Source organism: Neurospora tetrasperma, assembly GCF_000213175.1.
Source record: "Neurospora tetrasperma FGSC 2508 unplaced genomic scaffold NEUTE1scaffold_3, whole genome shotgun sequence".
NCBI lineage: Eukaryota > Fungi > Ascomycota > Sordariomycetes > Sordariales > Sordariaceae > Neurospora > Neurospora tetrasperma.
In genome coordinates this window covers 3294132-3321056 of record NW_009799101.1, presented here as the reverse complement: position 1 = coordinate 3321056, position 26925 = coordinate 3294132, and the positions used below count along the sequence as shown (strand labels likewise).

The window sequence follows — 26925 nt, the reverse complement described above, 5'->3', positions numbered from 1 at the left end:
TGAGGCGTTCACTAACAGGGCTTTGGTTAATAATTAGAAATGTTGCCATCACATATCAGGTTACAGTGTTTGTGTCATCTCTTCTGATTATGAACTGAAAACGAAACAAGCTATTTTCCGTGATGCATGACCCATTAACGATAGACTCGAAACAAAACTGTCGCATGCCAAAACCTGCTGCGACAACAGCCGCAATGCTAATTATCATCAGAGCAGGAATATTCCCTCCCTTACTCCCAATGTCCAAAATAATACTGATACCCAAGCAGCAAAAAGGGGCTCGGATCAAATGTAACTAACTTTCATCCCCATTCCAGCCGTAGCCTTCACTTTCCCCCACCCTTGCTGCACCACTCTTGTGATTCTCTCCCTCACGCTCTTTTTACTGAACATCAGCAGGAACCCGATAATGAACGCCAGCGTCCGGTACAGCAGGAACGGGTTCCCATGAAATGCCGTCATAACCTGATCCAACACCGACCGGATATTGTTCAGTATCAAAGCCGCCTTCGTGCCCATTCCAGGGCCGGCCACCGCACTCGAAGAAGAACCCGTCGTCTTGGTCGCAGTCGGTGACGACGCTCCCTTCCTTGACGGCCTAGCCGGTTTCGAAGACGCCGACGACGACGAGGCCCCCCCGTTCTTCAACGCGGAAGCCTTCTTCTTCAGATTCGGTTTCTTCGTCGTCCCCGTTCCCGTCCCCTTGGCCTCAACACCCGATTCCCCTTCCGTCGTCGGTCCGCTCCCTGCACTAGCAGCCGTACTTGCGTTCACCCCCGCCGCCTCTCTCTTCTGCCTTTCTTCTTCCAACCTCTTCCTTTCGCGCTCCTCGTTCTCCGCCCTCAGCTTGCGCGCATTCTCAATGTCCTTGCGAATCGCATCCTCCTTTTCGCGCGCTTTCCGCTCCGCTTCTTCCTGCTCCTCCTTCAGCGAGTACAGCGCCTGGATGAAAGCTTCTTTCCGCTCGTCGTCCAGGACCGCGCTCATGTTGATGAACTCTCGCGCGCACGCCCACTCGTCGTTGCGTGGGAGCACATGCAAAGTGTACAGTTCGAGAATCTTGACGCGCGCATTGAGGTCTCGCGGGGTGTCAGCGCCATGTCCGGTCGCCACTCCAGATTTGGAGGATGAGCGCAGGCGACGGGCTGGAGAGGCGGAGGAACCACCCGGGCCAGAGGGACCCGAGAGACGGTCCGTCAGATCGAGATTGGGGGTGCGGGCGGCGGCTAGATAGTTTTCTAGACGTTTTTGGTTGAGGGTCTGGGTTTTGGCGTGGCCGAGGAGGAGGGTGGCTCTGTAAAATGGGGGGTGTTAGTGCCTTGTTGGCTGGCTGACAGAAATGATGGTGTTGCTGGCCGACTTACAAGTTGATAACCACATCCGCATCGACATCTCCCTCGAATCCATGATATCCACTGCGTACTACTTCCTCCCAAACCTCGCCCTCGCGCACCTTGTGGCAGAGAGCCCTCCACTCCTGTGTGCCAAAGGCGTCCTTGCCCTCGTCCGAGTTCAACTCCAGAATCGCGTTGAGGATAGTCAGGTACAGACTCCACACCTTTATCCGGGTGGATCGCGACGCCTTGGCGACAGGTGCCGGGTCGAATGCGGCGGCGCCGGAAGCAACATCCCCAGGAGTAGCGGATTCGGAGGGAGACGGTGTGATTAAAGGTAGAACAGTGGACAGGGCTTCGGGTAGTCGACGGGTGAGAAATAGTGTTGAGGCCTGTCTGTAAGCCTTGGAAATGTTGGACGAGGACGGATGGCGCGCCGAGGAGACGGACGACGAGAGCGACGAGAGCGAGGACGACATGATTCCGGATCCGATCATGCTCGGACTGAGATAGGACGATGAATCGAGATTGGAAGCCATTGTGATTTTACTGCCTCAGTCCTCAGTTGTTGATGAATCGATGCGAAGGAATTGTTGCAATTGCCCCTGCGCGATAGACAGTGGAAAAACCGGGGGAAGGGCGCCCTGGAGAGGGGGTTGGAGCGAACTGGGATCGATTGGGATTGGCGGTGGCTAGCGGTGGCAGGTGAACTCGGATGTTGTTTTTTTTCTCGGCCTGAATAGGTAGGTAGGAATCTGGTGCACCCCCGTCTGGCGCGCGAAGAGAGCTGAAAACGAAGAGGGAGATGCGTGAACCCGCTCGCTAATGGTGGAAAGCGTTCCGGAGATGATCATCCAATGCGATCAAGCAGTCTCAAAAAATCCTTTATTGATGCAAAGGCGCGGTGCAGTTGAGATGGCAGAAGCAGGTGAACATGCAAGTGTCATTTGATCGATGTCAAATCAATGAAAGACAAAGGATCCTGTCATTCAATTTACAGCGCTTGCCTTCAGTTGGCTTTTTGGGTCCTGTCAGCTGTGAACCTCGGCATCCTGGGGTTGGCCTAGCAGACGGCAAGGGAGGGACAAGGATGGCATCTGTAATGCCCCTGGGTATGGGGAAGAACACATCCAATTAGAGCCAAATGTGGGACCAAGAGCTTCCAATGTGGAGAATAGTAGAGGTACTTGTCTAACTGCTTTGCGCCCTCCTAGTTAACTGCACGTGAACCATCGTGACCAAGAATCAAGCATTAATTGATCGAGTCAAGACTTAAGGACTGACATGTACGTATCATCGAGGACGATTATCAATGTAATCAATCTTCAAGATGGATGGTGATACGGAGTGTTAGAACCATCGGTCGAAAACATTTCAGAAACTCGTCTCAGTGATAGCGTGCCGAGGCACTTCGTCACTGTGGATCGCCAGACAGCATGCAGGCCATAATGTCTACAGATTCTAAGCATCTACTTATCTGGAAAAAGGAAAAAAAAATATTTGAAAGAAAGGAAAAAAGACCGACGCCGACCTGACCCATCATTCATCATCCCGAAACCGAGAGCCACGAGGTCTGTACATGTCTCAACACCCGGTCTGATCCCGAGCACGCGCCCGCCCACACCACCGGACCGCAGAAGTGGATCCCACACTCCGGGCTACAATGTAGACGTTAAGAACTGGCCCATCCCAGCTCGTTCCGCTGTCATCCCATCTCTTACCTATCCAACCTGACACCTTGATGGCCGCCACTTTATATACATTCCACATCCATTCTTACTCCCTCCGACCTGTCGTCCTCTTCCTCCTCAACTGCTCCCTCGCATCCGCCCTGTTCTCCTCCCAAATCTCATATTTGCTCTCCGCAATGCTCTCCGGCCTGCCTTCGTCTCTGAAATAGGCAGCCTGCTCCGACACGCGATCCTTCCTCCTTTCGCCCCCATCTCTGCTATCCCTACTAGGCTCGCGCTTGCTTTCCTTGTCGGCCTTTCTGCTGCTGTTGCTGTTGCTACTCTTGCTCTCACTGCTGCCATCAAACGATCTGATGCTCTCCGCCTTGCCGCTGTAAATGCTGCTGCTGCTGCCGCTGCCGGAGGTGGATGAACTGCCGCCCTTCATGCTCTTGACTTTGTTGAGGACCGAGAGACCTTGGCTAATGGTCTTGCTGCTTTGGAAGAGGAGGACTGGGGGATTTTGTTAGCTCTGCCAGAACAGGAAAAGGGGAACACTAAAAAAAAGAAAGAGGAAAAAAAAAAGAAAAGAAAAAAAAGGGGGGTGAGGGTGGGAGTCGTACTAGCAGGGACAATAACCCAAGGCGCGTTCATGCCGGCGTAGTAAACCCAGTAGTACAGCGTTTCCGGTCTGCTGTACGAAATGCCGCGAAACTTCTCCTGGAAGAAGCAGGTGCCGAAGTAGAGGGCGACGCCGTAGAGATGGCCAACGCTGACGATGGTTTGGGTGATGTGGCGGAGGCTAGTGTTGCCCTTGATGATGGCAAAGACGGTCAGGAAGGAGAGAGGGCCCCATGTGAGAACGGTCAGAGTCTCAATGCAGAGCATGAATGGGTCGGAGGTCATGTACCGCGAGTCGGACAGCGCGTACTCCTTCCACAGCTGAGCAAAGATGTCCTGCTTGCTGGCGAGGGTGGCGTGGTTGAGCACATAGTAGCCTGGGGAGGCCGTTAGTTTTCACTTGATCTCAGAAGAAATGAGAGAACGCTGATGTGCTCACCTTCAAAGAAACAATGCAAGAAACCACCTGTTCACGATACATCTCGTTAGCACACATCATCCTGTCTTGACTCTCCAACTCCACTGTCCACTTTGACATCCATCCATTCATCCCTCCTGTCTTCTTTCAAACTCTGACATATTCATAGCGTCCCACTTCCCTGTTCCTCACATATCCATATCATCAAGCGTTCCATCCCAAGAAAAGAAAAGTGCAACTCACATAGCGTAAACCACGCCAACACCCCCGCATCCTTCCACGTCAACTGCTTATTAACCTTCTTGCCAATGGCCACCGTTCCCACCATCAAGAGGGCCGTGGCTCCACCAAAAGCACCAAGCACCATAGGCAGCGTGTACGTGTTGGGCGCATAGTTGGGGACGACAACCTCGCGCGGGTAGTAAGGATGTTTGTGCCGGCGTGAGGAGCTGGCGTCCCCGGAGGAGACGAGAAACTTTAGGAAGGAGGACATTGTTGCTCCCTATATGGCCGTATTTGACTTGGTAGAATGGGAAAAAAAAAAAAAGAGATCCGTGAATGAAATGATACTGATGGTGTTGTTTTGTTGAGGTGGAGATGTTGTTATCGTGTGAATTTTGTGTAAGATGACTGGTGTTTTTCGAGACACAACTGCACAAGGGCCCCGTTGACCCCGAAGACCGACCAGTTATTTATCCACACCGCTCGCCTACCTGGGTGTGTCCTGCACGCAATCTCAATGCGATGGAAAGCTGAGTGGGATTTGATAGGATAAACTGACCAACGGCATGAACGCAAGTGCTGCAGCCTGCAGGAGGATGCAGGAGGTTGGCGTGGCTGGAAGGTTTCTAGTGTATCGGGAGGGGTAAGCCGAAGTAGCGTGCTTTTAACCCTAACCCCGTTGATCAAGATACTATGGCACTCGGTCCCTGGGGCCAGTTGGTTATCGTCACTTACCCTGCACTTTTCTTCAAACTTAAAGGACATCGCGATTTGTCAGAATTAAACTCGCTCGTTTGATTCATGGAAGCATATTCTACCCTCGTAGCTCGTTAAAGATACTCAATCTCTCTTTTAAGCCACCACACCTGGCACCCTTACAAACTCAAACTCAAATCCCTTCACAGCCCGTGGCATGCTCTTGATTCCCTTCACTCTCCCCCTCTCATACAACGCCAACCAAACCGCATCAGCATTGATCGTCTCCAACGCCTCTTTCAATTCCCTCCTTTCCGGTTCATGTAACACATCAACCACCACCTCCAGTATCTCATCAAACATCTCGTCATCCACCCTCACATACTTCAAAATGGCCGTAACCAACCCCAGCGCCGCATCCCACAACTGATGAGCCTGCGAGAACCTGCCTAGCGCCCCGCTCCCAGTCGAGCTCGTTGTCGAAACCAACTGCTTCAAGCTCAGCTGGTGCCCACCGTTGGGACCATGAATAGGCAACACAATCTCCATGTCGTCAACCTTCTTACCACCAGTGATAAACGCTCTGCCGGCTCCCGTTCCCGTTCTTTTGGGCATCTCCCTCCCTTTGACAGCCTCCCTCTTGATACCTCTCAGCCACTTCGCCATCCCATCTCCCCACTCCTGTTTGAACCTACTAGCCATAAAATCGCCTGCGGCTTCACACATGCTTCCCAGCGCCTTGCATGCGGCAATGGCCACGAACGGTTCCGGGTCCTTGATCCGGGCCACCACGACTGGCCAGACCGTATGGACAAGTGGCAGAAATGCGTTCTCGTCCGGAGCTAGGGCAGGGGAGACGGTCGCCACGAGGTCGAGCAGGGACTTGCGCAGGGTCGGCGTGGGAGAGGTGAGGTAGTGCTGCGAGAGAGTGAGGACGCGGGTGAGTAAGGCGTAGGTGGGCGTGTTGGAGGGCTGGTTCTTCTTTTCTTCGTCTTCGCGGGTGGCGAGGGCAGAGGAAGGATCATCTGGTAGACCACCATCCTTTTCGCCTTCTTCTTCCGGGTCGGGGTTTTCGAGTTGGTCGAGGAGTGACTTGGCTTGGGAAGCTTCCTCGGTCTTACCCGGGCCCCAGGGTTTCTTGGGGTGCGGTTGGGGAGGTTCGGCCTCTTCTTCTCGGGCTCGCTTGGTTCGCTCAGCACGTTTGTTGAGGGTGTCGACTATGTAGTCGACATCCAGTGGTTGCGGACCTCGCTTGAGGTGGCTGACGGCTTGAGGATTGGATCCTTCGAGAAGCAGCATGTCCGATTTCACGCCTTGAGTGACTATCTCGGAGAGAACGGAGAACAGGCTCTCGACAAATACGGGGTAGCCGTGGTAGTTGTCCAGAGCCGCGAAAATGGCGGCTACAACGTCGTCCAGGAAGGGAATCAATCGTGGCCCTGTTAGACGGATCAACATCACCAATACCTTGGTGGAGGCTGGCGAGATGTCAAAAGTGTTGAGGCGGAGAGAAATGGAATTGACCATGTAATCAGCATTACCGACAACCAGCTCCGAGACGTTCTTGTATCCGCAAGAGGCTGCTATCACGTTCAATGTCGTAATGGCATGACTGCGCAGCTGGGGTGTTGGCGACCCAAGGAATGTGGTGACAGGGTAGAGCACGTCAATCAGCTCCGGCCGGAAATCCTCCTTCATCCGGGATGCCGCAAAAGCAGTCACTTCGAGGGCAATTGCCTCGATACGCCAGTCGTTGTCCTGTGAGATTGAATGGGAAGCTAAGATGGACGCAGAAAAATCATAGAGCTCCTGGAAGACCTGCTCTTGGTATCGGTTCTCATCGAGAGAAGACATGTCCACCAGGTCTTCCATATCCGATGTACTGTTATACGTTGTCTTGAGAAGCTCAAACGCAAGCCAGTATGAGGCAATCTGTTCGACGCCTTCCGAGTCTCGCAAACCGCCTAGCATTGCAGCGGCTAGCTTTGTTTGCTGGGCTGGTGAGCCAATGTTGGCAATCAGCTTGGTGATCTCCGCTCTTGTCGACTTAATGCCCTCCGAGTCCAACAAAACTGGAGGGTATAACTGAATATTGGGGAGTGACACGGTAAGGTCCGTGGCTGTGGACAAGCTATTCTCATCAACATCTCCCACCACCTTGGAGGGCTTTGAGCCCTTGACCAAGGCAACTATGCTGTCCCTGAGAGAGTCGCCTAACGAATCATTCAGCGTGGACGAGTCTATTCCCATGGCTGAGGCCATTTTGGAACCCCTAAGGATATTTCTAACTGCAAGCTGCTTGATACGCTCATCGTTAGATTGGATTAGTCTGGGGAGGCTAATGAGCCAGTTGTAAAGCGTAGCCTGAATACAATCGCCCAACTCGGGGTGTATGGCCGCAAGATCCTGCAAGCTAGTTTCGAGCATTGAGCGTTCGTTCTCTTCGTTCTCGACCATCATTGCGCTCTCTACCAGGATCGACTGGCAGTTGGCTAGTGATAAATGGCATTCGTCCAACAAGCTGATACAGAACTTGCTGACAGCTGACTGGACGTCCAGAGCCTCATGAGTCCGAACTTTGAGCGCTGCGGCCAAGGCGATTTTGATCTGAGCTGTCGTAGCCCTGAGCCAAGCGGGTGTCAGCTCAGTCTGAGGCTTTTCCGCGCCGCCGCTGGGCTGAGCGTCGTCGGTTTTTGCTTTGTCTTCCATTTCAATCTGCTTTAAGATTCCGCGAATCTTGATGTCACTCAACACGTTCACAAGAACGATACTGAGGACCAGTAAGCATCGCACAAGAACCCTCCTCTGTGTCTTTTGCTGTAATGGCCGTGCCAGGACCCTGGTGAGCGAGGACACGGTACCCGGAAGGAACCGAGCAAGAACATGCTGATTGCGTGTTGTGGTGTAAACAGCCTGCAAGCATTCCAGCGCTTCCAGCTGGACTGTAGGGGCCACACCATCGGTAATGCCATCCAGCGTGACCGTAATAGCAGGGCCTAGTGCGGTCACTGTCTCATTTTCCTCCCCGGGTGCTTTACTTGCCAATAAGCTTGTGGGTCCTATCGCGGTAATGAGAGCTCCGAGGGCTTTGAATCCTTCAACCGCGGTTTCCTCGGGCACATGACGCTTCTTGGCCTGGCCTGGAGTGCCGCTAATGGTGAAGGAGAAGAAGAAGAGCAGCTGTACGGCCAAGTCCTCCGATATCGTTTGCTTCCAGCCGTATTGGATGAGGAACCTAAGCAACTTGATGATGGCTTCGACTACGCGTACCGGGAACTGATCATGGAAGCGGAGCAGGTGGCTAACGGGGAAGAAAGTATATTCGGCCAACTTCTCATCGAGAACGGTAGGATCACTGCTCACTTGAGCTGCCCATATTTCACTGAGGGATTCGACATGGGTAAAGATTTCTTTGGCAGCGGCCGCCTTGTCTGGGGACTGGAGGGCAAGGCGACTCAAGGGGACACAGACCGTCCTGAGCTGGGGGATGGGTTAGCATCAGCAGAAATGATGGGTCGATTGTGCACGAACCTGCTTGAAGAATTCATTACGCCGACCAGGGGTTGCGGTGGTGGTGGTGGCCATGTTGATTGATTTTGCGCATTATCGGATGCCGTCCATCGGCTTGCCTCTTCTTGTGGATGCCAAGTTGGGACCTGAGGTGTAGAATAGACTGAAAATGGTCACGGTGGAGGTCCGGTACTGTAGACATGATCCCGTGGTTTGTGGTGACGGGACGGGCAGTTTGCGATTGAAGTTACAGTACCCTACGGGGGCCATTGTCTTGGTTCGTTTCAAAATAGAAAGTTGCATTACGCGAAGGTCCGTGCCAGCTGTAATTACTACGCCCGCGCCCGGGGCGCGTCAATTTAGATTCAATTTAGCAATCAAATAACTCTCACCTTAACTATTACCATACTACGTACACTAACGTATATTAACATTTTCACTACAATAATACACTTTCTATTATACTATATTATTACTAGTATAACTACGTAAATATATATATATTATATTAATATATATATTTTAAATTAATATATATATAATTATAATAGCTAATAACGCGCACTTCATCCCCGAATCTAACGCTAACGAATTGGATAAATATATTTTCGATAGTAAATCCCTATCCAAGGGTATAGAAGGCCCGGACGATATCCCTATTGCGTAGCGCGAGGATTTAACCTAGAAAGAAAAGCTATACTTTATTTTAATAAAGATTTTTAATAGCGATATTAACGAAACTCTTACTATTATTACTAAAGACAAGATATATATAGGAGATAAATGTAATAAACTAATATTAAAGGATTTTAAGTCTAATTAATATTTATGGACTATTATCTACGCTATTCGCTCCAAATTTATTTAGGTTAAGGGAAACCTAATTCCTTACGTTTTTAAATTCGTACGTAATAAATATTTTACTAGGTTGGCTCGCTATTTATTTATACCCAAAGCCAACGAAAATACTTGTACTAAGTATATTACGCTTAATAATTATAGCCCCTTCGAGGAATATATTACTAATAATAAAAGTATTTATAAAGGTATTTATTTTAATTACTATTATAAGGGCGAGGGTATTGCTTATTCCCTTTGTATTAGTAAATTTTAATAATTATTCTTATATGTTAATAATATTCTAATATAATTTATAGCTTTGGAGAAGAAAGTAGAGAAGGAGAAGAGCGATAGTATTATTCCTTTTTCTATTAATACTATCCGTAGCACTAGTATTAAGCAATTGGAGAAGGCTTTGCGCTGGATTCGCCAGGAGCTTCACGAGCGTAAATAGGATAATTAAAGGTTAATTAACAATGTTCAATGTAGATAGAACGTTTAATAGTAGTTTTCTACCTACTTATAATATATATTATAATGTTAGAAAAGGATTAATATAATAATCATCCTGTTATAGGCATTACTGCTATGTTCCTATATATAGATGGGTACTGCACTGCAGTAGTGCAGCTAGCTTGCAGCTGTCTGAGTGCAGTACAGCAGTCACGTGCACACGTACTATAGTCCGTGTACTGGACCTCACAGCGTGCCCTATATAGTTCTCGTGCGCGCACAGGATTCTCTTCCTGTTCCTCGCACAACAATCAAAGTCTTAACTTAGTACTTGCTCGCGCCCCGTGACACATCCCTCTTTTCAAATATATTTGTAAAAGTAAAATATATATATATATATATTCAAAGTTATGTAAAAGGAAGAAAATAGTTCTTCAATTTTAAAAAGATTTTATAATTATATTCTAATATATTATTTTTCAATAGTATTTATTTATATAAAGAACTTTAGTATTCTAATTGATATATATAAAATAAAATTAAATATAAATATTTAATTATAATTTATAGTAAATATATATTAAATATATAAGAAATATTATATTATTAAAAATATTTCTTTTAAATTTTAATATTTTAAAGTCTTATAAATGTATATCTAGTATTTCTTAAAAAAGTTTTTATATAAATTATTTTAAATTATATTTAGATAATATCTTTTCGCACTGCTATAAATGTCTTTATATACTGTAGTAAGAAATAAAATAAAGTATAATTTGGCTAAAGTTAGGTGTATAAGATAGGTAATAGTATTGGAATTTTTCTTATTTTTTACTCTATATTACTAAGGTTACGCTCCCTTCCTACCCCTACACACTGAGGATTGAAAATAAAAATATAATACTTAAAGTTAATTAAGTTTTATTTTTATATCTTTTTAATAATAAAGGTTGAGGGAGAGAGTATAGTTAGAATAATGATACTATTTTATATAGAAAAAAATAAAAAAAATTCTAATACTATTAATATTCTTATAGCTTAGCCGTTAGCTAAATTATATTTGATTTATTTTTAGACGATAGTATATAAAGATATCCGTAGTAGTACGAAAAGACTTTCTCTATATTTATAAGAAAGAAGATAAACAAAAATTAAAAATAATATAAATAATTATATATATTTTATATTTTATATATATTTAGAATATATTATATTATAATTCTATTATAATATTAAATGTTTTATATTATTTTTCTTCATATACTTTTAAGAATACTTTAAAAATTAAAAAATATCTTTTCTTAAAATATAAAAACAATAATAGTGTTTAAATTATTTCTTTCTTTATTTAATATAAAGTCAAATATTTTAAATTCTTTAATCTTAGTATAAAAATTAATAAATATTTTTAAAACTAATTATATAAATATTAAGAAAGAATTTTATATTTCTTTTACAATTCTCTTTTATATAACATATATTTATAAATATTCTACAAATTTAAATTTTTTTATTTTAAATACTATAATTATATATTATATTAAATAACTATAAGTCTATTATATTACAAATTAAAATAAAGAATATTTAAGGAATATTTTAAAAATATATAAATAATAAATATAATAGTAATAGTCTTATTCCTTTACTATATAACTATAGTACTTTTTAATATAGGGTTCTTCTTTAATTCTCTAAAGGGGAAAACCGTACGGCGTTAAGCGCCGCCGGATAAACTATATATAAATATTAAAGTATATTTAGAGATATTAAATATTATATTTAAATATTAAAATATATTTATAAATATTTAAATAATATATACAAATTTTAAAATACATTCATAAATATTTAAATATTATATATAAATATTAAAATACGTTTGTAAGTACTTAAATACTATATATAAGTATTAAAAGTACGTATATAAATATTTAAATATTATATATAAATATTACAACCCACTTGTAAATACTTAATATTATATATAGATATCCAAGTACGCTCACAAATACTTAATATTATATATAAACATCTAAGTACGCTCGCAAACACTTAGTACTATATATAAATATTTAAATACGTTTGCGAATACTTAATACTATATATAAATATCCAAGTACGCTTACGAATATATAGTACTATATATAAACATTCAAGTACGCTCGCGAATATTTAATACTATATATAAATATCTAAGTACACTCGCAAACATTTAGTACTATATATAAATATTTAAGTATATTTGCGAATATTTAATACTACGTATAAATATTTAAGTACGTATAAGAATATTTAATACTATACATTAATATATAAGTACGCTTAAGAATATTTAATTACGTATATAGAGTAGGATTGCTATTTATTTACAATAAATTACAATTATTATTTTCTATTCTTATTTTTTATATAACCCTAATTTATATCCTTTTATATTAACATCTATTTTTGATTTAATTGAATAAATATTTCTAATTACCCAAGATTATCTTCTCGCTAGTTCGGGAATTTAAAGTATATATTAATATTTAAAAATTTACTTTAACTTTCTTTAATTATTATCTTCGCGTATTAATTTCCAACGATCCCCTACTATTAAAGATAATATATATTCTTTATTATAACCTCTTATTTACATTTAATATTATCTACACTTATTTATTATAGCCTCCTAACGCTATAAAATTATTAACGTTCCTTATTCCTACTATTTGGTTAAACATTCTATATAGGAAATTTATAATAAATATAAGGAAAGGTTTATTATTAAATTACTTCCTACTATTAAGGCCTTTAATAATATTATTATTAATAATAATTTACCTATTACTTCTCCCTTTTGTCTATTTTCAGCACCCTAAACTTCTCTATTCTAGGCTCTAGCTATTATTCCTTATTTCAATTACCGGCAACCGTAACAATACACTCTCGGAGTTGAATAGAATTAGTATTATATAATACTAATTTACTATTAACTTCCTAAATTGAAATAATATATTAAGGAGTAATTGGTTTATAACTTTCTAATAGTATTTTAAGGAGGTTAAAACTATTATAATTAGTAATATTCCTATCCCTATTAACGTCCGAACAGTCCGACTTTTAGAAATTTATTCGAAAATATACCTACTCTACAACCGTTTCGACAATTATTATTATTTTATTATATAAATCAGAACTTAATCTTTATATAATTAGAAAGTCCTTTTCTAAATTGATATTATACGCTTCGAATTTATTAGTATCGACCCCTACTATTTAAGTAGTAGGATTCTCTTTATTAATTTTAATTTAATTAAATCGGAATTAATTGAACTTAATTATATCCGAACGAAGATTAAGGCTACTAGTAAAATCAAACCTAAATAAACTTTAATAATTACCCTTATACAAATTAAAGAGATAGTTAATAATAGTACTAGCTCTAATACTATTATAAATCCCGTTTAAGCAATACTCCGATTAATATTAAAATATAATTACAAGCGTACCTATAGTCCTACTATACCCAACCAATTACTTTCCTATCTTCCTAAATAAAATAAATATTTTTAAATAGCAAAGTTTGATTTTCTAATTAAAAAGGAGCCTATTATTAAGATTAAGCGATTTGTTTAAAATATTCTAATTATTAAAAAGGAATTAAGAATAATCGCTAAAGCGCAAGGAAAATAAGAGTAAATTCTAAAGAAATAAAGTAATACTATACTAATTACTACCATAAAGAAGGAGCCTATAGTAAAGGAGGAATATATAAATCTATTCCTATCTTCTTAGTAGTATATTAATTAGGATAAAGTAATTTCTATTAATAATTAAACGTAGGGGCAAAAAAAATTAATAATAATAAATTCCTTAGAGGTTTGTTTCTAGAAGAGGGAATTGTAAACTTGGCTAAGGATAATAGTAAAACAATTGCAATTAATTCTTATTAAAGCACTTTGATATTAAATACTATTAATAAGGGGTAGGGAACTTCTATAAATACTAATACTCCTCCTACCTTTTCAACCCGTAGTCGTAGGCGTTAACTACTAAATATTTATCGATTTTATTCTTAATATTATATAATTAGAAAATAGAGGTAGTTTCTATAAAAAAAAATATACAGTATATAGTATAATAGTAAATAGAATAGTTGCTACTTGGAAGGTTCTCAGTTCGAATTATATTTTAGTAAGTTTTTTTTTTTTTTTTTTTTTTTTTTTCTCTTTTCTTTTTCCTTTTTTCTTTTTTTTTTTTTTCTTTTACTTTTTTTTTTCCAATCAATAATAAAAACCAAAAAGGTACTCCAATATATTTATATTATCGTTCATCATTAGGGATCGCATTTTTATTATATAATAATCTTACTTTATAATACTATTAATACAATTATTTATAATTAGTATTTATCGTATTTAATAAATATAAACGTTCCTTAATAAAAATAAAGTTTTTCAAATTGAGACATATTACTATATATTCTAATATATCTCTATTAATTAATATATTCCTCCTTCTATTATTCTACTTTATTTTTATTCCTAATATTTTATCCCTATAATACTTCTATTATTCTATTAATATTACCACCAACCTATTTTATTAACTTTTTAATTTTATTAAAGCCTTTAATTAGTAAATTATATAAATTAAAAACTAATTCTCTCAATACTATTTTATACTCTAAGAACTTCTACCGAAAATATTTATACTCTATTCGGATGGGTAAATTAGAGGAATTTACTATATAGGGAATAAAATCCTCTATTATTTTTATATAAAGATCTATTATATTTTAGGGTAAGTATTAGTTGACTTCAAAATTGCTATAACTTACAATTTCTTTTAAGTATTAATACCAATCCCAATCCATTTATACCCGATAGTTAAGTACTAAAGTTTTATTATAATTATAATATAATTTAATTAGCTTTCTTATAATAATATAATGTCTATTATATTAGTAACGGATAATTGTTGGACTTACTATATATATTATATAATATTATATATATATAACGGATTTACGAGTCTATATTATACTATACTAGTATAAGAGGCTATTATATAGGTAATATTTATTATATATATATACCCTAAATTTTTGGTTGAATTTATTTAATTTTATTTAAACAAATAAACGTGGTTGAGATTCTACTATATATAACCCTAACCCCCGTAGAGGGTGTGGGGGTGACCGGCACGGCCCGGGGTAGCTTAAATTAGCGCTGTGGTTGCCGTAGTAGCTTAACTAGGGTAGATAAGGATCTTTGCTAATAAAGGAACCCTTTGTTCTTTTAACCTTGAAAAACCTCCAACTTCTAAAATAGATTTCTTAGTTGTTCTAAGCCGTACGGTACTAAACAGACTATCTTTAGAATCCTTAGAAGACAAAGAATCCAGCTGAATAGACAGATTGCTCGCTGAATAGCCAAAAGGCCCAGAAAGTCTATAAGAAGGAAGGTTTCCTTCGAGAAATAGAATTTTTATAGCTATCTCTATACTAAGCAATACTACTACCATTCTTCTACCTACGTACACAAATCCAGTACCATTCTGTTTGTCTTTGAACGCTCTACACACTAATGTTAACCACGCGTTCGATTACCTACAAATCCATTATCTTTTTCCATCCAGAAAGATTAGATCATTTTTTCCTCTTCGCTTTTTCTCAAGAATACAAATCCTAGATTCTCGACGCTCCCTTCCAGGCCACCCTCTACGAATCTGAGCTTACAATAATATATTGGTTCTAATATTTAATGAAACTTCCGAACTCCGTGCGGATTTGGAGCATAAAAGTATAAAGTAATACAATATAATTTTTAATTCTATTAAGTACCTAGAGGTCTATCCCCTTAAGTCTCTTAAAATAATTTTAGAAAACGTTAAATCAAATAAGATAAATGAATATTAAGGGTTATTTACTATTTAGAAAAACACTCGGTTATTGCGTAACTGCTTCTACTAATTTTTTAAACGCTAGTTATTAGTATTCTTTCTTTATATAAAAACGTTTATTATATATATAATTTAGTCCTCTATCTATATTAGTAATTCTTAATTTCCTATAACGATATTATAGCGAATAAAAATATTTTCCTCCGGCGGCCTAGGCTCGTAAATTATAATTTTCTTAAGTAATATACATTTAAGTTTTAGGATACGTATTATTTTTATTCCAAGAGCAATATAGTATATACTTATAATTACTATATTTACTTTATTATTGTAATTAAACTGTATTCATATTAGAATAAAACTATATTCCCTAATAACTTTAATCTATTGTATAAAGATTAATTTTTAAATTAAAGTAGAAATACTTATATAAAATTATAGGATATACTATAAATAGGTATTAATTGCTATATAAATTCCAATACTAAATTCTTTTAATTTAAAGTACGTATTAATATACTATATATAATTTAGCCTTAATATTATCTATCTACCCCTACGGCGCTAAAGGAGTACTAGCTTTTCTCGTATAGCTTTAAGAAAAAATAATTTGAAGTAAGTATAAAAAGGTTCGCGCGGAATATAGAAATTATATTAAGCTATAAAAGAATATTAGAGTTTTCGCCTACCTATTTATTAAATAAAGTACGTTACGTTGGTTTCTTTTATATATTTAAAGATTTTATATACTTTATAGAGTTTCTCTTTGAGGTTTGTAGGAGAATACTTTCTAAAGATTCCTAAACGCTTTTATAGAATTTAGAGCCCTTAAAGTAAAATTGTAAAGCCTTTATTAAGTAATATACTATATAAATTATAATTGCTTAGAGTAGATTCAAAATAGAACTACTTTATTACTATTTCTAATACGTTGGATTTATTAATTCTCAAACCTCGTTAAAGCGGAGTATTATTTTCTTTAATAAAACGCTATAACGTTTGTTGGTTAATTGTAATATTAAAGTATATTTGCAAATTTATAATAATAATTTCCAGCGAATATTTGGATATATATATATCGATAATAAAGTTTCAACATAGTATAAGGTCGATATATTTGCGTCCTATATTATATTTATATACTTAAGAGGCTATAAGATAATTAAAAGAGATAGATACGTCCTAGCCTTAACTATAAAAATTTGCTAACTATTTACTAAGACTAAAGTTCATTAATACGAAGTATTCTTAGAGTGGGTCAATTAAGTACGATGTTTGTATATTAAGAGTATATACGTAGATAGATAAAATAGAAAATATAGTTTATATAATATTATTTTAAAAAGAAAAATATTTAATTATTTATACTATAGTCTTTATAATAATACTATAATCTACATTAAAATATTACTTTCTAATTTACTTATTTTAATTTTAATCATTTTACTACTTTTCTTTTATTTCTTATATATTTAATTAGATAGCCCTAAAATTATATATTTTTAAATTTTTTTTTTAAAAATTATAATCTTTTTTATTTTTTTCTTTCAAAAATAATTTTAAACTTTTATAATAGTATTATATTATAACTTATTTATTATAATTATTTATATTAATTCGATAATTATAAAGTTTATTTATTATTTTCAATTATTTATAAATATAGTTTTCTATAATTAATATTATATTTATTATAATTTAAAACTATAACCACTTAAGGTATTAGAAGTTACGTAATTATACGCCTTTATAATATACTCTACTTTATTTTAATAAGGCTTAGCGCGCGTATACTATAAAATCCTATACAACCAGCCTACTTTTATACTTTTTTCTTTTTACTTTTTAACTTTAATATTATATTAAGTTGTACTATAACCTCCTTAAGCTAGCTTACTCTCGTAATTGTATACGCCCTTACAATATTAAATAAGTAATATAATATATATATATATATTAGTCTTTTCTAATATAAAATCTTCTTTTAAATACTCTAAAGTGGAAAATTATATAGTATTAAACGTTGCTAAATAAAACTTACAATAAATATATATATATTTATATTTATAAAAATATATTTCTTTTAAATTATTTTCTATTATAGTATTAGTAGGTATTATATTTAATTATATACTTAGAAGGGTATACTCTTCCTATTTTTAATCAAATAAGTTAGTTATTTATACCTTAGTTTATTTAGGGTAGTAAAAATTAATAAAACTGCTTATAAAAAGCATTATACTTTTACTAAGTTTCAACCCTCTCTCCTTCTTACTCCTTCTTATTCTTTAACTTTATTAACTTATTTAAATTAAATTTAATAGCCTAGTCTTACCTATACTTAGAATTGTATTATTATATTTTTTTTAATTTATTTTTATAACTATTACTCTTTATAATAATTCCCTTTTATATTAATTCTATTTAAAGATAATATTATAAAAGTTATAATAACATTTTAATTAATATTCTATTTATATAAAGTTCTATTTTTAAGTATAAAATTGATATAATTAAAACTATTTATATATATATGTATATATATATATATATATAAGGTCTTTTTTCAAAATTAACTTATCCTATTTTATATAAGAGTAAAAGGACTAATTTTATCTGTCAATCTTATAATATTTAAAAGATTTTTATATTATATTGAAATTTAATAAAAGTAAAAATTTTTACTTCTATATAAAAAGGATTTAAAATTTAAGAAAATTTATTATGAAAAAGAATATTTATATATTTTTAAAAATATATAATTATATATAATAAGAATATAAAGACATTTCTTTATTATTAATTTAAAACGAGAAACGTTTTGTTTATACTTATAATATAGTAATATAAAAAAAGGCTAGTATTAAAGGTTTTAATTTCATAATATTTAATGCTATATAGTTTTCCCCTTTAGAAAACTCAAGGAAGAGCTTTATATTTATAAAATACTATAAATATATAATAAGAGAATATAATTATTATTTTCTTTTTAATATAGAAGTATATTTTCTATTTATTTCTTATAAAGTTTTAAAACTAACTAATTAATAGAAACTATATAACTAATTATTAAATAATATTTATATTTATTATTTTACTATATATTTAAATACTATAGTATAAGAACTAAAGAGAAATATATATATATATTATATATACTATATATATTATATATATTATATATATTATTCTTATTAATATTTAATTCTCTAAAATTATTTCCAATTATATTAAAATACTACTTTAGTACAAAGAATAATCATATAAATAAATTGTAGAATATCAATATAAATTTATATTAATAAACGTTAATTACTATTGATAATTCTTCATAAATTCTGATATAAGTATATAAATATTTATAAACATTTCACTATTTGAATTATACAAAATAATATAGGTTAAAATTTTTATAATATATTGTATATAAAAAGTAAGAAATTTCAGCAATATTATAATAATAGAGTATAGAATTATTCGTTTAAATATTATTAAATATATTAATATAAAAGTATAATTACTATTATACTTAAATCTTCTTCTTATTCTTAGGAGTACTGTTAATAGTCTCGCGACGTCTAATAAGTTTATTATTAATAGTACCCTCTATATCCTTCAACTCTATATAAATATATTCTTCTAACTCTACTTTATTCTTCTATATTTTCCAAATGCTATCAGCTATAATAGTTTTTTCCTACTTCTTCTCTAATATTATCTTCTTAAATAAGTACTTAATACCCTAGCCCGTATAGTAATAATAAATATAGGCTCTTCCAAGGAATTTTGTATTAAGTATAATATATTCCAAAGTAGGGTAAAGGGTTTTACTACTATTGTAGCAATTATAAGGTTCGTCCTTAATACTCTTCTTGAAAAGGTATATTGCGAGAGCGTATATTCGAATTATATTATTAATTCTTAGAGTAATAATATACTCGTTCTTATCTTCGAATATTGTTTTTATTTTCCATAAACGGACTACCTCTTATTATTAGTAATAAGGTTAGAAAGCTTTTAATATAAGGTATATAAGAGATATTTACTTAGTTATCTAATAAAATCTACTTCGCAAGACTATATATTCCTTTATTAATTTTTACTAGCAAATATAAAATTTATTATAGTAGGGTTAAAGTATTAAATTGATTAATAAGAGGCGCTAATAGTACTATACCCTTATATTTATAAATATATACTATTATAGTAAAATCTTTGTTAATGTAGAAAGATCTTTGTTAATATAGAGATAATAAGGGTTTAGAAGAATTGTTAATATACGAGCGTTGTATAGTAGGGAGTATTACGCTAGTGAGGAGGTGTGAAAATAATTTGGTGTGTGCGGGGTGTTTGCAAATGCCCTGATACCTGTGCGCAGCTGTATGCACGGACTTTTTTCATTTTGAAACGAACCAAGACAATGGCCCCCGTAGTACCCAGGCACTTGGGTTACAGAGGGATAAAGCGCCCTAAAGTCCAGTGGATTTGATCTTTCTGTCAGCGGATGCTCCAGGCTCTCCCACGTGACACAGCAGGGGACCTGGGGTATCGCAAGAGAATACCTCTAGAGAGGTACCTAGCTGCCCGTAGGTATCGTGATCGACGGTAGGAGCTGTCCGCCGCTGCCCTGGCGCTGACTTGTACTATGTAGAGGTAGCTACAGTTATACTTGGCGGTGGCCGAATCCGCTATAGCAGTTTCCGTCCACTTCTGTTTTGCTTGCGCGACTCTCACTCAAGGTCCGTCAACTTCGTATTGTAACCTCTCGTCTCGTCCCTCGTTCCTTGCATTGACGAATCATCCCCATCGCCTTTTGATTGCGATAATCTCTAAATGTCTCTTGCCGGTTCGAGACTACCTCGTTCCCATCTCGATCCATCCATCCCATGGCCCTACCGAGAAAAGCCGATTCTGCAACTCCACCCGTCACTTCTGCCGATACCGTGACCGTCGCCGGAGCCGGGACCGTTGGACGAGATGCATCGCCGAAACCGGTTCCGAGAGACCGCTCGTCACCCCCGGCGCCACCACCACCACCTTCAGCAGGATCAACGCCACCCAGGATACGGCGAAATACGGCCTGTATTAAATGTCGAGACTCCAAGGTATGAGCATTCTCCGCAATGTATAAATAATCCGTTCCCATCCAACATACATGGCAGCAGCATGGACCTAGGCTGTAATCGACTCAACATCTCCTGCTCTGTTGTTATGTCATGCCTTTCTCTCATCTTGCTCCCACCACCACACGAGACCCCGCTCGATTAGGCTGGCTAACGTTACACATACACTGTACAGGTAAGATGTAATGCAAGTCTTAGTCCGGGACAGCCGTGTCTGCGGTGCACCAAGCTAGACCTCGAGTGTATCGTGGACAAGAACTACAAGAGAGCGTCGAAAAAGAGGTTGGTCACATAAACATCCAGGGTTAGGGTACTCCTAGCCAAGTCAGACTACGGCTAAACTCTTGATAGCAAGCTGGAAGAGTTGGCGGCCGAACTCCAGTCACTCAAGAACACTGTTGCTCCGAGGCCATCACTCGGCGGCCTAACTACCGAACTGCCCCCTATACGTCCGGTTCAGTTCTCGAGCGCGAGTCCGCCAGTCCCTTCACTCCCACAGCTCACCCTACCGGGAACCCTATCCGGCACCTTGCCCGGAGGACTACCGAACCCTGGAACCCTACCCGGGCCGTTTCTTCCTGGTCTCGGTGTTCCAACACTACCGCCTCCCATCTTCACTCGGCCACGGCCCTTCTCCATATCCAGCGAAACCTCTACTCCCACGCCCAGAGCAAGCGATGCCACCTCTGTTAGTTTCAGTCTGGCTGGGCTGAGGCGTCCAGCTGAACCTCGAGCCCTCGGTTCACGCGTGTTCTCCGGAGATGACATAAACTACTATTTCGACAAATACTTTGAGCACTTTCACCCTTACTTCCCCGTCGTTCGCCAACGGGATCCAGACATCTGCTATGAGAGGGGTCACGTACTCTTTTGGGCCATCATCATGACGGCATGCCGTCGATTTGCCAAGGATGACTCGGTATATCAGTTTTTGATGGACTCGCTGTTGCCGGAAATATGGAACGCGATATCACGGCCGCCGCTGAAGCTGCCCATCATCAACGCCTTGCTGCTCGTTGCCACGTGGCCAAATCCCGATATCAGGTTTTTGACTGACCCGTCAATGATCTTTACTGGCATCGCCATGAACTCGGCTCTCTTGATAGGGCTTCACACCGGCCGTGGTGCTCATACAGAGTTTACCGGACTACTCGATAAAGTCGATACAACGGATGAGGAGGCAACGTACACATGGGCCGGGTGTGCCATTATATCTCACCGGCAAGTCAATACTTTACTCCAAGTATGAACTCGTTCTAATTCGTCACATACAGAGCTGCTGCTTATATGGGATGCCCGTCTCCGAGTCTGCTATTCAATCAGACCGTAGACTCACTTCTGGACCGAAGTAGCTCGATATCGATGCCCCGCTACTTCATCTTGCACTTGGAAACCGCCAGGTTCGCCAACAAACTCATCAGCACAATGTCTGCCTCCCTTGAACAGTCCCAGGGTGTTTCGCACCGCTTAGTCGCGCAAATGGAAGAGGAGTATAGTAAAATCCAATGCTTACTGTACCCAGATAACTCAGGTGAGCAACCGTCTTACTCAACTTGTTTTAGGGTATCATTCATTCCTAACACCACAGCGCAGACCTCGACAACTTCATCCTCCTCTCAACCCTCCTCGAAATCCAGACCTACTATTTCATGCCCCTTCCCGGCTACAGCGAAGAGATGCTCAAGCGCAACGTCATCAAATGCTACACCACCGCCGAAGCCATCATCAACCAAGCCCGCTCCCTCCAAAGCCAATCTGCCTTCCTGCACTACTCGCCCAACTTTGTCTTCCGCACCTTGCTCAGCGCCATCTGCGTGTTCATGACGCTGAACCTGTCTCAGCCCCCGTCCCCGTATACGAAAAACCCCAGTAATGCACTTGATGCCTCATACATGGGCGACACCGCCAACACCAATAACAACAGCACCGCCAACAGCACCACTAATACCAATAACCGCAATAGTAGCGGGAACAACATCAAGAACACCGCCAACAACAAGACAACCACCACCTCCACAACCTCCAACGACACAGCCGACCTCTTTGTCCGCGAAGCCCTCCGCATCCTCCGGTGCTGTTCCGTCCAGCGCGACGACCTGGTCATGCGCGCCTCAAACATGGTAGAGAAGTACTGGAACATGCGGCATACTTTGCCGCGGTACGAGACGTTGTTGGACCCCACCGATCCTCATACGAACAGTCCTCGGCATCCCCATAATCAGCAGGACGGGATGCGAGGAGCAACGACGGTGTTTAGAAATCGGCTAGGATCTAGTCTGACGTTTGGTTGTTTGAGGAGGTGGAAGCAGCACGTTGAGAAGGCTTGGGCGAGTGTTGGTGGGATGGGCATGAATCCTCCGGGCCATGGGCAAGGCAGCCACCAGGGACAGCAGGGGGGACAAGGACTGGGTCACAGCCAGCAAGGTCACCAACAAGGTGGGCAAGGTCAACAGGGGCAGCATGGTGCTGGAGTTTATGGCGACAACGGTGGATATGGACAAAGTCAAGGCGGAGGAGGACAATACACAGGTGCTGTTGCGGGTGGGATAAGACAAGGTGATCAACAGGGAATGAATGGGCAGGAGGTGCAGAGTATGCCTGAAGATGGGGGTGGTGAAGGTATTCGTAAGTCCTCTTTTTTCCTTCCTTCCTTTCTTTATTTTTTTTCCTTGCCTTTCTACCAGGTGTCTATTACCAACAATCTTCAGTGGCTATGCTAACTCTTTCTACTTAGCAGATGGAAGACTGGGAAACAACAATCCTCAGGAATCTTCTCTTGGTGGATTGGCAGACCCCTTTCAACGGCTCGAATGGAATGCGTTTATGGACGACTTTGACTGGAGCTTTACCTCTAATTACTTGGGTGTTGGTCCTATATAGTAGAATTGAATTGGAATGGGGATTTGGACTAGGATCGCATGAAAGGGTACATAGGCAGGTTTGTAAAATGGGACAGTATAGTGAAAAACTTGTCGATAGCAAGCTCATATTTTTGAACTCGTTGTCGAGGTTTGTCGTTAAATGTGCGCACATAGAGGTGTGTATGTTGTAGTTGTATAGGGATTTGCCTTTCTCATCTTGCCACTGTAAAGTGGAAGGTCGAACGGGAATCAAAAGGCAGCAACTTTACTCGCTTATCACAACTCGATTTTATTTCACTGTCATGCCGTCCATATGTGTTCTCTAAAATCCAAGGCTGACCTAAGTCCCTCTAGAGTCCACAGGTTTTCGCTGTCGACGTACCATTCTTACTGAAACCGAAGCTTTGTACGCCTATTGAACCCTTATGAGGATCACGATACGAACTATATCGAATCAACAGCCACATATTCTGCGCGAGTCAAGGTTATCCACGAACTTTAAATTGCCTTCAGGGCAAAAAAAATACTGTCATTAACCTTCGCTGTTCCAATCTCACGGGTGCAAGGTTTGCTTGCTTCCCTGACTCCCCAGGTGACAGGGTCCATGATTTTGTCAGTTTTGAAAATTTTCAACGCTCAAACCGTGTGGGATAGGCTGCCCCCGACAGATTCGGGCATGATTGTTCGTTGATGAACAATTTTTCCATTTGGAATAGAAGATTTGGTTAAATGGTATTTGAGTGTCATCATCAGTACTCTTCGGACATCCATCTGGTTTTCCCATCTTCCTCGTACAATAGCCTAACCTTTATCGATTTTTGTGTCGTGGGAAGTGGTCTCACACGAGAGAACATACCTACCTTTGTGCACACTTCCGGGGAAAAGGTTACCCAACGTTTGGAAATCGAATTTCACACTTTACGAATCCCCAGCTTGTGCCTGTCTACAATTGTGGACGTTACCTTGTGTCGCCAGGGCACAGACAGGGTAGAAGCCAACCAGTCTGGATTTACTTAGTCAGAGCCTGGATACCACTGATTCATGTCAACCTTGAAGGCAAGAAACGGCCACTACACTTACTCCATCTACAAAGCAAGAAGGCACTGGAAGAGCTGGTGTGGTCTATGATTGCACGCAATATTGTTCGATGTTTGAACAGCGTGGGATCAAGGGTACCGTTGATGACGGCACATCTTCGGGATAATGATCATGTCTTTGTCTATCTTCAACCGTTGTTTAGCCCAGTCCAAACCACCTTGGCAAGACAGAACCCTCTGTGTCTTTTCCGCATGTTGTCAAGGGTGAAGATATTGCCCGCGCCGCGGAAATTTCTTGTCGACAGCGTCGAGAGCTTGACATACTCTTCCATTCAGAGAAATGATAAAAGTAACGACATGTCTTCCATAGGAGACTCCAAGAAGCTTTCCAAATATCGAAAATTTCGGATGACCAAAGAAAGCAACAGTAAAAGGCAATACTCTCCATTGGGCCGAAAACAAGGGAACCAGGCCACGTCGGTAACTATAGGCTACATGGTTTCCCATTTGAGGGAGAGGATGCGACGGGCATGAGAGAACACGGAGCACAATATTGGGGTTAGTCAGGTTGTTTCTCGGATGTCCGCTTAGCATGTTGCCACTGAGCCACCACACTGTCGTACCCTTGAGTCGGTCGAGAACCATGTTCAGCAGGGGGAGGTCATCTCTGTTCCATCACCATAGTGGTAACTACCGGGCGGAGAGCGATCGAGCTGCTGGGATACCCTCCGTTTCAGATAGTCGATCCCGTCTCCCTTGGCTTGTATGATCGTCTTCAGGTTTGTATAAAACATGAGGCGGGTATTCGTCAATGGTGACACACAGAGCAAGTCTTCGTTAAGGGTCATGACAAGTGGCGCATAAACCTCTGGTGGTGGTGTTGGGCAAGACACTTGACGCCTACTTGTCGGTACATATACACCACTTGACTAGTGGCAGATGACCTTGAAGTCATGAATCGAATACCGGTTCTCCAGTAATGGAAGTCTAATGAACAACAATCCACTTGGATAACCAGTCTGCACCGTGGGTAACTGTGATTTTGCTATTCGCTGCTTGCCATCTTGGCACACCCGCAAGGACGTTGCATACATGAGTCGAAGAACTCGTACAGATCCTCGTAGTCTCTCACACGGTCGTAAATACGTCAAAGTAACCTTGTGTTTAGTGCGGATGACCTATGTTTCATCCCTTGGTGCGGTCAACCAACATTGCTGTCCCCGGGTCCCAGGGTGATGAGCCAAGATAAGAGACGACCTGACCGCAAAACGTACGGCCTCTTCCATACATCATTGTAAAAGTGGTTATATCCGGATATCGTGCGGCTCGTAGAATGATGTTGAGATGGTGTCGTCAAGCTGATTTGGGGGCGACCTCTGGTGCAGCTGAATGCATCACCAGACCCCAGACAAAAGGGACAATTGGAATCAACCTAAACCCGTCACTTATTCATGGCTTCTCTTGGTCAAACCGAGATGTGTACGCTCGACACTCTGTTCGATTGATGATTTGTCTGGTGCACGAACATTCCCAGTGCCGTGCTAGCGGATCGCCCTGGGTACGGGACCTTTGACCCCGTAGCCAATGACAAACCTGAGCCTCGCTCTTCCGCACGGACATTTGATCTTGTCGATGGCACGTCTCCTGGCCCTTTTTTGGTCAGCCGAGCCGATGACCAGCATATCGGCACCTCGGGATATTCCCAAAGTTGAAATACTTGATGGCCAAAAGTGCTGTGGAGTTCCGAATGAGGTCCGACCTCATGGGTTGGCAATGCAGTGTTGTTGTATCATCGGAAAGCACCACTGCCTGACCAGTGTGCTCGACTAATCCCAGACCATGTCATTCGTCCACAAACACACGGACGTGGAAAGCCGTACGACATTGACTTGACCCGGAAATGGTCCAGGTCTCTCTGATCCTGGCTTTGTCGGTCTCTTTTTCATCCTTGCGAGGTTGTTGTTTCTCGGAAAGCAGCCGTATAATTTCGGACTTTTACCCACATGTCGATGTCGTGGAGCTTGCAAGGAACGTCGTAGCCGATGTGACCCCCTTTTCTCGCCTGCCTTTTCCTTCTCTGGCTTCCATCTCGCCGGCGGTGGTCCGCTTGACCGTTTTCTGCTTTCCGAGGACACCTTACGTAATACGATCATGATTCTGGAAAGAAGCTGTGACGGCCTTTTTTGTTTCATCTCCTCTGTTCCTGGCCCCTGAAAGCTGGATCAAGCTCACCAAGACAAAATCCCCACAG

At 39.6% G+C, this 26925-nt stretch overlaps 4 protein-coding genes across 4 annotated transcripts; 1 reads left to right on the top strand and 3 right to left on the bottom strand.

Annotated features, from left to right (window-relative positions):
* Window positions 1–74: 74 nt before the first annotated feature.
* NEUTE1DRAFT_63516 (uncharacterized protein) lies at window positions 75–1840 on the bottom strand (the record flags this gene model as incomplete). The annotated part of the gene is made up of 2 exons (XM_009852815.1): window positions 75–1294; window positions 1365–1840. The coding sequence occupies 2 exons, from the start codon at window positions 1829–1831 to the stop codon at window positions 286–288; spliced, it is 1476 nt and encodes a 491-aa protein (XP_009851117.1).
* A 1270-nt stretch (window positions 1841–3110) lies between these two features.
* NEUTE1DRAFT_42660 (uncharacterized protein) lies at window positions 3111–4536 on the bottom strand (the record flags this gene model as incomplete). Its single annotated transcript, XM_009852019.1, has 3 exons — window positions 3111–3517; window positions 3628–4002; window positions 4287–4536. 3 exons carry the CDS (start codon window positions 4534–4536, stop codon window positions 3111–3113), a joined length of 1032 nt encoding a protein of 343 aa, XP_009850321.1.
* A 505-nt stretch (window positions 4537–5041) lies between these two features.
* NEUTE1DRAFT_146509 (uncharacterized protein) lies at window positions 5042–8599 on the bottom strand (the record flags this gene model as incomplete). The annotated part of the gene is made up of 2 exons (XM_009852814.1): window positions 5042–8441; window positions 8493–8599. The coding sequence occupies 2 exons, from the start codon at window positions 8544–8546 to the stop codon at window positions 5118–5120; spliced, it is 3378 nt and encodes a 1125-aa protein (XP_009851116.1).
* An 11940-nt stretch (window positions 8600–20539) lies between these two features.
* NEUTE1DRAFT_100922 (uncharacterized protein) lies at window positions 20540–23656 on the top strand (the record flags this gene model as incomplete). The annotated part of the gene is made up of 6 exons (XM_009852813.1): window positions 20540–20758; window positions 20952–21058; window positions 21128–21976; window positions 22051–22307; window positions 22370–23401; window positions 23514–23656. 6 exons carry the CDS (start codon window positions 20540–20542, stop codon window positions 23654–23656), a joined length of 2607 nt encoding a protein of 868 aa, XP_009851115.1.
* Between the last annotated feature and the right edge of the window lie 3269 nt (window positions 23657–26925).